Here is a 12,043-nt window from a genome sequence, read left to right on the forward strand (position 1 = left end):
ACAATAATATATTTTACAATATCATACAATACAATTTCATGTGATGTGACAATATATCATATTATAAACCAATATCATATTATACATTATCATATGATACGATATTATATAATATAACAATATCATATTATACAATTTCATGTGATATAATTCTATATAACAGAAACTAATATCATAATATACAAAATGGTATGATACAATATTATAGAATATACAATATAGTATCATAGGATACAATATTATATTTTGCAATATCTTTTGTAATAGTATCATGCGATTAAACAATAAATTAATAATTACAATAATGACAATATTGTATCATAATATACAATACTATACATATTGATATCATGATACAATATCATAACATAAAAAATAAAAAAAATTTATACAATATCATATCGCATCATATAACTATTTATAATATAACATATGATATTATATTGTATCATATTAAACAATATTGTTTCATACCATACAATACTATATCATAGGAATCATGTTATATCATTTATCAACAAACACATCTATCTATCGAGCAGGTTTGAGTGAGGTAGGAGATTTCTTTAGCATCCTTGATAATGGAGATCAGGCTCTGCATCTGAAGCAACCTCTGCATTTCATTTATGATATAGTTAAATCAACTATGCAAGCTATCATCTATAAAACATGTGACCTGTTCCAAAAAAACTAAACCTCATCCAGCATCCGAAACCTATGGCTCAGATTCAGCATTCAAGCCTGTCAGGTGCATCAGTATACATAAGACGCATCTCCATGCAAGTTTGGTGAAGTTCAGACCAGTAATAACTAAGATATCATTATCAGAGGGCACTAGCAATTAAAACCTTAACCTCCTCCAGCATCCGCAACCTATGGCTCAGATTCAACATCCATGCCTGTCAGGTGCATCTTTATCATAAGACATACCATCCATTCAAGTTTGGTGAAGTTAGGACCTGTAATAACTAAGATATATGTTTTAGCATCCTTGATAATGGAGATCAAGCTCTGCATCTAAAGCTTCCTCTGTGATTCATTCATACTACAGTTTAATCAACTATGCAAGTTTGAAAAAGTACTATTATCTATTAAACATGTGACCTGTTCCAAAAAACTTAACCATATCCAGCATCTGAAACCTATGGCTCAGACTCAGCATTCAAACCTGTCAGGTGCATCAGTATCATATGACGCACCATCCATGGAAGTCTGGTGAAGTTAGGACAATTAATAACTAAGATATAATCATCAGAGGGCACCTGTTTCAAAAACTTTAACCAGCTCTAAAAACCTTAACCTCCTTCAGCATCCGAAACCTATGGCTCAGATTCAACATTCAAGCCTGTCTGGTGCATCAGTATCATAAGACGCACCATCCATGGAAGTCTGGTTAAGTTAGGACAAGTAGTAACTAAGATATAATCATCAGAGGGCACCTGCAACAAAAACTTTAACCAGCTCCAACAACCTTAACCTCCTCCAGCATCTGAAATTTAGGACTCAGATTCAGCATCCAAGTCTTTCAAGTCCATAAGTAGGTCCAGATGCATCATCCATGCAAGTTTGGTGAAGAAAGGACAAGTAATAGCTTAGATACAGGACCTGCAACAAAAACTTGAACCAGGTCCGGACGCCGACGCCGAGGGTATAGCATAAGCTCCCCCTGACTTCATCTCGGTGAGCTAAAAACCAAGGACAAGCCAATACAGGATCACTAATTATGGACTACAATACCCGCAACATTATTTTTTTTACAAGATAAACGATAGAATAGGATTCACGCACGACAGGATAGCATTAACGCACAATAGAACAGTATACACGCACGATAGGATAGAATTAACGCACGATAGAACAGTATACACGCACTATAGGATAGGATTGATACACGATAGGAAAGGATAAACGATGTTCATGATAAACGTATAATCGCTTAAAACGATCTTCCAGAATAGTCTGATAATGACAGAATTTGAGAAAGAACACGTACAAATTAAGATTTACGTGGAATTTCTAATTAGTAACAATTGCCGAGTTGTTAAACATCACTGCATTATTCATAGAATGTATATAAAAATGACCAGTTAATTCTTTTCACTAATATTATGAGCTTAAATAATCAATAAATTTTCTGAATTGTTAACATTGGTTTTCAATACCTAACACACCCTAGCCAATCGCTGCGAATATTTTAGCCCGAGATCAAATTAAACGGAAAGTAGCGGGTTCAATTATAAAAATCAAACTCTTGTTTAATCTGCAGCAATTGAATTCTGAATTGCGAAACATGTGATATTTTCCTACGCCAAAAATATAGTCCTTTTTAGATTCTAAACATTGATTACTTTTTCTATGCCAAGTTGTATGATAATAAAAAAGTAAGAATCAAAGGCTGGAACGGCCACAAAGGCGTCGAACTGACATTTTCTTTTATATAGAATGATATCAATAATTTGAATTTCTCCAGTTCTCTACTAATAGTCGTATATCAAATAATACTAAAACAAAAAAGTAAATGAATTATGTTTTGTGCTGCTTTAAAAACAAAAATCATTATATTTCCTTATAAAAAAGGTAGTGATGCGTTTATAATACAATAATATAACTCATCATGGTTACAAAAATCGAAGAAATTTCAAAGTTAAAAAAAATATATTTTCTTTCTGCTTTAAACAGTCTTTGAACAATTTTCACAGGTTTATAATTTGAATACACTAACAGTGTGTCCCTAATTATAATAATAAAACATATGTGTATTTATATCAATTCCCATTTGAAACAAGATTACCTATGGAACAAATCCACAACACATGCTATCCAAAATTCTCGACCAAACCAACTGCATTATTGTATTTTCCTATTACAACAAAATCACTAGATACGTTTATCGCTTAGTTATACATTTATTTTAGAGACCGTGCCCGATAAAAAATAAATTTACATATCAAATTTTATTTCTATCGGGCATGGTCTTCAATTAAAATGTAAGCGATAAACTCAATTAATATTTAGTAAATGTTTACAATACACCTTATTGTATTCATCTGCCATTTCTTGATTAAGCAAATTTATACTTATGCAATGAACTGTCAATAACCAGGGAGGCAGAGTTGGGTTTTTTGTACACAATTTAGTTGAATAAATGGAATAAAAATCTTGTAATACGTTTATTAATTAAAGGAACTTATTTCTTATGTGCATTTAAAAGGCGGTGCAGAGCATGAATTTTTGGACGATTGCCAATCCAGACGATCGCTAGAAGGCTGCCGAGCATTAGCTCGACGCCTTAAAAATATACTATTTTAAATTCCTTTCATCTTGATTTAATGAACAATTAATCAAATTTACGTTTGACAAGTCGAAAACCAGAAAAGACCCCTTCTGTAACACTCCTTGAAAAAAGGCGTGGTCCTTAATTTTCACAACTTTAAATCCCTTTTGCCTAAGAGTGCTTTGTGCCAAGTTTGGTTGAAATTGGTCCAGTAGTTCTTGAGAAGATGTCAAAAATGTTTACGGACAGACAGACAGACAAAATGTGATCAGAAAAGCTCACTTGAGCTTTCAGCTCAGGTAAGCTAAAAAGTATTTAATAAACAAGAACCATGTAAACATGCACATACCTCTGTTGGCAGCACATCAGCAAATAAGCACATGAACCACTTTGTTCCCACCAAGCACCACTGAACCCCCACCTCCTGTATGTGGTCATGCAACTCCCGGTCCTTCCATCTAGAAATGAAAAGACACACTTTTCTGGAGATAGTCATTGCGCACTTTTCTTACATTAGTAACATGGTTGATTCAATCTTGAATAGCGAGCTGACTGACCTAATAATTTCACCCAACAGCTCTTGTTCTGCTCTGACTGCCTCCATTCCAGGAGAATAAAAATCTAATAAAAGAAAAAAAACCCGCTCTCATACATTTGATAAGTTTAAAGCTGAACACCGCTCGTAAATAGGCACCGTCACACAGATACCTGCTATATAAACCCTTCGATTCCGATACACCCGATTGCACACCTGAAACTAGTGGTCGACGTGTAGTATTCCTTTCGTGGTCTTTCGATTTTATGCATTTATTTCTTATTCTATGTGCATACTCTGTTTGTAAATAATGCATTGACCAAATTATTTGATGTTAGTATTCTCCTGGCTTTAAAAAAGTGCGTAAAATTTGATAATTTCATCGCGACCGAATAACACAGCGAGGCGAGATGTACGTCCACACAGGTGAGACCTCTACAGCAAAGTACTTTGAACTGTTTAGAGGTCTGTGCCTTATATAGGGGTCGTAGGGACAGCAGTGATGAAAGAGAAATATGGCGGAGAGTGCCTATTTACGAGCGGTGTTCAGCTTTAAGGTCCTCAAACTGTACAGGAGTATCAAAATACTGGAGTGTCCACTGTCCAACATAAAATGGTACAAAGAACAGTACAAAATATCGCCTAAATGTTTTAGATAAGGTACATTATTTTGAAACAAACAAAGGACTATGTGCAGTATGGTCAAATATCTGCCCCCGATTTCAACCAATTTTTAAATAGTATCGTATAAAAATAAAATATTCACAAATCATTCTATGGAGGATGCCTATAACTTTAATCTTGATTTTAGTCATCATTGCTCATTCATTATTTATCTATGACGTCACCTAAATGACCTATTTCCCTTAATTTGCAAAAAAATGAAAATATTCTCATTTTTGCTCTTTATTTTGCATTCGGAAGTATAGAGCGCAGGTCTGCTCAAGTGCGATTTTAATATTTTTTTTTCTTCCGATGGTTATACACATTATACTAAAAAATGGTACATGAGCAAGCCTGCGCTCGATGTTTCCCAGTCGAAAAACCATCGAAAAACACCCATATTTTGCTACAAAACATCAATTTATCAAAATAATGCAATATTCATGACGTCATTTCTACATTATGACGTCACTGTGGTGATAACCTTTTAAACCTTTATTTCCAATATGATTTTAACTATCTTTCACCTTATATTTAAAGCTCTTTTTAAAACTTAAATTGATTTTGGGGGCAAAAAATGCATAAAACCGCACATAGTCCTTTATATTGTTGCAAATGTCAACACATTCTTTTCATACAGCTTTCGGCATATCAAAGTATCAATAGCATAATTCTTGACTAATTATACTCGGGCTCGCTCTTCAAAGAATTCAAACCATGTGACGTGAGTAGTATATATAGCACCGCCATGTATCTATCACTCATATTTTTCTTGGCACATGAAGTGTGGGCTCAGCTCAATTTACGATTTGGTATCATATTAAAACTGAGACATTGTCTTTGTTAACACGTGGTTCATGTGTTTGTTTGCTTTCTATGACTTAACTGCTTGAAATTTACTCTGGTGTATATTTCTTATACACATGTGGTTCACGTGTGAATTTCGTTGTTGACAAATTTACATGTTATGTCATCACAGGTTCAGAGTGTGAGCAAAGACTTAAACAATAATGATTATGACCAGAGTGAATGTGCATCCGCGAGGCTGGTAGCAAGTTCTAAAGGTACAAAACGAAAGAAAGCAGATGGCAATAAAAATAAGACAAAGAAAACGAAGAAAGATGATAAGTTATCTGGTAAATATATTACCAATGCCCTAGTAAACATGGGTCAAGATGAGATTGATAAGTTTAAGGACCTCATGGGCATAAATGATTTAATTGGTTGTATTTACAATTTACAACAAGATAGTGCAAGTACAAATCAGTCGATAGAACACCAGAGCATTTCTAGTGAGAATGAAAATCAAAATGAGTTTGATTTCTTTGCTGATAATGAAACAGAGAGAGAGACATGGAATTAAGTGATTGGGCAATAACCAGATTGGTTGAGTTCAGATAAGAAAGGGAAATTTAAGATATATCTAAACTGGCAGACAAAAATTGACAAATATACTTTTTGTATTAAAGAAGGTGAAAAATAAAAAAATGATTGATTCAGAAGATAATCCAAGGCCAGCTAATTGCACTAATTTAGTAGCACCTCGGGTTAATACAGACATATGGAACATTTCACCAAAATTTACCCCGAGTCGTGATTCTGGTTTTCAAGCAGTGCAAAAAACCATTGTTGCGGGTTACACCTATACTCAGAATTGCTGAAATGATGAAGACAAATACATCTCAGTCATGTAAGAACTATTGTTTGGGGCCGATATTCAGAAAAAGATCAAAGAATTGTCAGACTTTGATAAATACAAAATGGACAGGCCAAGGAACAACTCTTTTTATACTAACACAAGAGGAAGAAAGAATTTCCCTTACAATTATAATTATGGTAGAGGTAGAGGATCAAGCAGACCTTTTTTAGGGGAAAGAAATGCAAATGGCAGAGAGATGAGAAATGTGGACAGAAAAGGAAAGAACAGATTTTAGAGAAAGATGTGATTAAGTTAAGGTAGACTAAAAAAATTTCATTCATGAATGGAAGAAAATAACCAATGATCAATGGGTGTTGAAGGTTATAAAATTTCCTTTAATGAATTACCATAACAGAACAATAAATCTTCTCAAATAGCTTTTGATACATACGAAACATCTCTTGTTGATGAAGAAGTGACTGAATTGTAGAAAAGGGGGCAATTAGAGAAATTGACCTTTGTGATAGTAATTTTTTATCTAATATATTTGTGGTTCCAAAGAAAAATGGAAAGCTTAGACCTAGCTGTTATCAATTTATGATCTTTAAATGAATTTGTTGCATATGAGAAGTTTAAACAGGAAAATTTGGGTCAAATTTTAAATCTCATTCAGTACGGAGATCATTTTTGTAGTGTGGATTTGAAAGATGCATATCTAAGTGTACCTATTGCAGATCAATTTCAATGGAAGGAAAGATTCTATTGTTTTGTCGTACTTCTTTTTGGATTGTCTTCATTTTTACAAACTTAAGATATTAAAGCCAGCCTATGCTTATTTTAGATCCATGGGTATCAGATGTACATATTATCTAGATGATTTATTAATAATGAACAAAAATATAGATGATTGTAGAAAGAATACTCAGTTTATTATGAACACATTGAATTCTTTGGGATTTCAAGTGAATCTTGATAAATCTGTGTCAGAACCCACTCAAATTATTAAATTTTTTGGGTTGATTATAGACCCTAGTTTTACCAAAGAAAAAAATTGAGAGATTATTAGAAGTAGCAAAAAAAATAATGGAAGAAAGGTATATTAAAACTAGATATGATCTCATTACGAGTAACGAGTAGGTCTTCCATTCAATTTTTAAACGATACGATTAAAATATCAATGAAATTTCGGCCCCTTTTTCTTGAGTTCATTCAAAAGGTCCCACAAATACTAACAATTTTTGTTCTTACACGTATCTAAAATTATTGATCATTTTTAGATACAGATGATTGAATATTTTAGGGGCCAGCCCTCGCCCAGGCGAACTCCAAGAAATGGCACCAAACAACTACATTCTGCACACCTTCAAACTATGGTCTACCTATCCTGAAAATTTCATATTCATATCTCTAATAGTCTCTGAGTTTATTTCTGCACAAAATTGGTCGTAAAAACTTACAAAATCGGCCGTAAATCGGAACCGGAAGTGACGATTTCAAAATTTAAAAAACCTGTAGAACTATGACCACTGGTAATCATCTGTGAAAAAATGGTTGAAATTGGCCAAATAGTTTTAGAGATATCGCGTGCACAAAATTCGTGGAAAAAAAAAAATAACTAGATACAATCTTGTTACGAGTAACGAGTAGGTCTTCTGTTCAATTTTTAAACGATACGGTTAAGATATCAATGAAATTTCAGAATTCCCCCCTCAACCACTCCCTTTCAGATAATGCATATGATTGTCAATATCCATCGAAATGTTTAACAAAGAGTTTTGCTTTTTCACATACAGCACATTAAAGATTTAAGATTTTAGTCCCCTAAAATCCCTAACGACGTCATACATTACAAAATCTTTATCTTTTTAAGGTATGTGTAATAGACTCTACGAGTGTCTTGGCCCCTAATTTAAGGGGCCAGCCCCTTTTTCTTGAGTTCATTCGAAAGATCTCACGGGTACTAACATTTTTTGTTCTTATACTTATCTAGAATTGTTGTTCATTTTTTAGATACAAATGATTTAATATTTTAGGGGCCAGCCCTCTAGATCCTTAATGGGGACAGACATTGGTGCTGTGATTAATGGAATCGATTAGAATCATAAATGCAAACATTTTATCTTCTACAATGCTTAACAAAATATGTTTCCTTTTCTAGATATATTGCGTCAAATTTTAAGTACTTTGGCCCCTTAAAATCCCTTATTACGTAATAAATGGGCGTGGCAATGATTTTACCTCATATATATTATTACGATCAACAACTTTGCTTCTATAATGCATTACAAAATCTTTATCTTTTTAAGGTATGTGTAATAGACTTTACGAGTGTCTTGGCCCCTAATTTAAGGGGCCAGCCCCTTTTTCTTGAGTTCATCCGCAAGGTCTCATGAATACTTACATTTTTTGTTCTTACACTTATCTAGAATTGTTGTTCATTTTTTAGATACAAATGTTTGAATAGTTTAGGAGCCAGCCCTCTAGATCCTTAATGGGGACAGACTTTGGTGCTTTGATAAATGGAATCGATTAGAATCATAAATGCAAACATTTTATCTTCTACAATGCTTAACAAAATATGTCTCTTTTTCTAGATATATTGCGTCAAAGTTTAAGTACTTTGGCCCCTTAAAATCCCTAATTACGTAATAAATGGGCGTGGCAATGATTTTTTCTGATAGATATTGTTACGATCAACAACTTTGCTTCTATAATGCATTACAACATTTTTATCCAGTTATTTGTAATAGAGTTTACAAGTGTCTTGGCCCCTAACAGAATGAGCCAGCCCCTTTTTCTTGATTTTGTTGGAAAGAACTCTTGATTATCTACTACTTTTGTTATATATGTCTTAGCAAAAAATCAACTTATAAAAAGATACAGACCAAAACGTATGAAAATTTTGAATAAAAATTCGTACCCAATTTTCATGCCCAGCCGAGCTCCATGAAATGGCACCACTGGCGTAAAACAACATAATAGTGCACAACTTCAAACTATATACTACCTATCCTGAAAATTTCATAGTCATATCTCTGATAGTTTCTGAGATCAGCTCTGCACAATATAGGTCGTAAAAATGTACAAAATGGCTGATAAATCGGTACCGGAAATGACAACAGGCAAAATCTCAAAAATGTATTAAGTTTACATCAACTCCCATCTTCTGTAAAAAAAATAGTCGAAATCGGTTGAACAGTTTTCGAGAAATCTCGCGCACAAAATTTGGGGAAAAAAAAATAAGAAACAGTACGAAAACTAAAAGGTCTTCCGTTGGAAACGGAAGACCTTAATAATAGATTAAGCTACTCTCATTGGTTTAATTATTCATGCATGTAATGCCATCTCCCCAGGTCAGCTTTATTATAGATCTTTAGAAAGGGATAAAATTAAGGCATTAAATGAAAATTACAAAGATTACAAAGGTCAGGTGACTTTTTCTATTTTAAGTAGACTTGATCTAACCTGATGGATAGAAAATATTGAGGTAAAGAATGGTAAACTTTAATATTAGACTATCTCATTGGTTTGAACATAATATAAGGGTTAAAGGGACTTGGACACGATTTGACTTAAAATTTTCAAATTTTATTTTCCCATTTTCAATGTTTATACTGATAAATATAGAGGTTTACAATGCTATGTCAAAATTTGAAAATCAAATATCAAGTTGTAAGCAAGATACAGAGTTTATAATTCTTTGCTTTGTAAACAAAGCTCGAAAATGTCAATTTTTACAAATGTGTTGTACATGTTTTGGTGTAAGTTTCAATTAAATGTATCTTTCTTTTGTTGAAAATAGTATTTATGAAAATATTGAATTAGGTTAAATTGTTTTTTGCATGTAATTTTGTCTACGAAATGGTAATTCTCTGCATTACATTTTTGTAAACAACTATAAGACTCGAGCTTTGTTTACATAACAACCAATTCTTACCTCTGTATCTCGCTTAAAACTTGACTTTAACATTCAATATATTGGTCAATCATTTAAAATGCATCAGTTTACCATTTTATACATAAAAAATAAAAATAAAATTTTTGATCTCAAATCGTGTCCAAGTCCCTTTAACACAAGTTCTTGCAACTTACTAGGTTCTCACCCAATCTCATGTAGATTACTGGATAGAGACAGATGCCTCTCTTAAAGGCATGGGGACTGTATTGGGAGATAAGAATTTTAGCAAAAGTTGGTCATCAGTGGAGGAGAAATTTCACACTAATTACCTTGAATTATTAGCAATATATGTAGCTTTGAAATTCTTCTTTAAAGAGAAACATAATGTTCATATTGGAGTGAAATTTGACAATACAACAGCCATTGCTTATGTCAATAATATGCCATTGGGTGGATTGATTTCACATGATATGGATTATTTAGCAAGAAATATTTGGGAATGATGTTTTAAAGGGGCATGGTCACGATTTTGGTCAAATTTTATTTTTCCGTTTTTATTATTTACAATGCTTTAGGAATGCATTTCTAATGATCAAATGAAATTTGGGTGCCAGTCGATGAGTTTTAAGCAAGATACAGGGCTCACAATTCTTCGTCATGTAAACAAGGCTCATGCCCTGTTTTTGTTTACATAGGTTCAATATACAAGTAAAAAATCTTTTTCAAGCTGATTTGTCTATCTTTTTATTCATTTTAGGCATAAATTAACAGTTACTAACAATTAATACATTCGAGGTCCTAAAACTGGAATTTTCACTTTAACATTCAAAATGTAAACAAAAGCTTTGTTTACATAGCGATGAATTGTAAGCTCTGTAACTCGCTTATAACTCAACAAATGACATTCAAATTTTGGTTGCATATTAAAAATGCCTTACTGAAGCATTGTAAACATTAAAATCTAAAAAAATAAGTTTTAACCAAAATCATGACCATGCCCCTTTAAAAGAAATATTTGGGTGACGTGTTAAAACTTGCCTGGTAAATCAAATGAATTAGCAGATTATTTTTCAAGAGAAACATCTAGTTCAGCAGAATAGTCATTGAAACCAGAAATATATAAAAGAATTTTGAAACAATATTTTTCTCCAGATGTTGATCTTTTTGCATCATTTACCAATCATAAAATTGAAAGTTTGTTACATGGAAATATTGTCCACAAGCATGAAAAATGAATGCTTTTTCCTATACATGGAAGAATCTAAATCCATATATATTTTCACCTTTTCATCTACTGGGGAAAATTTTGAATAAAATAATTGAGGATAAGGTCGATAAAACTATAGTAGTGTTTCCAGTTTGGAAATCTCAATCTTGGTTTTCTTTACTTCTCTCAATGCTCATTTCTGTTCAAGTTAGGTTGCCAAGGCACAGAGATTAACTGACGGATGGAGAGCGGAAACATTCCCTCAACAAAACAATCTTACTAGCCGCAGCACTTATATCTGGAAAACATTGGAGAATCGAGGATTTCCAAAAGACATTAGACTCATCCTGCAGAAAATCAACAAGGAAGCAGTATGACCTTGCCTGGAAAAATTTCATCTTTCGGTGTGATAAACGGAATAGATCTGCAAATGAAATTACTGAGAAAGAACTAATGTCATGTTTGTTTAGTGTCTTCAAAAATGGAAAATCATATTTCACGATTAATACTCATAAAGTGGCAGTGACTCAAACTTTAGCTCTGAACGATGATAAATGGAGTAAGAATACTATATATATCTTTAACCAAGTTTATGAAAGGATTGTTCAACCTGAGACCATCTTTACTGAAATACAAGTTGACATGAGATGTGTCTAAAGTATTAACCTTTTTGAAAAGTTTGTTTCCTTTGTATTCTTTGGACATTAAATTTCTTACATTGAAACTATGTGCCTTGTTAGCATTGACTACGGCGGCAAGAGCTCAGACATTAATAGTGTACATGTGTATGAATATTACGAATATGTGTTTAAATTCAGATAGTGTTG

General features: G+C 32.9%; 1 protein-coding gene across 11 annotated transcripts in view; it reads right to left on the bottom strand.

The window, feature by feature from the left end:
* Window positions 1-12,043, bottom strand: part of LOC105343840 (growth hormone-regulated TBC protein 1-A) — a 199,671-nt gene that overhangs the window by 7,640 nt on the left and 179,988 nt on the right. For 9 of the 11 annotated variants that reach the window (XM_066069731.1, XM_066069737.1, XM_066069738.1 and 6 more), the window contains 2 exons: window positions 3,787-3,895; window positions 3,624-3,732 (listed from right to left, as the gene is read on the bottom strand). In XM_066069731.1, coding sequence (XP_065925803.1) covers window positions 3,624-3,732; window positions 3,787-3,895 — 218 coding nt within the window. The remainder of the gene's footprint in view (window positions 1-3,623; window positions 3,733-3,786; window positions 3,896-12,043) is intronic. The other 2 variants (XM_066069732.1, XM_066069728.1) reach the window with 1 other exon arrangement.

Source organism: Magallana gigas, chromosome 8, assembly GCF_963853765.1.
Source record: "Magallana gigas chromosome 8, xbMagGiga1.1, whole genome shotgun sequence".
NCBI lineage: Eukaryota > Metazoa > Mollusca > Bivalvia > Ostreida > Ostreidae > Magallana > Magallana gigas.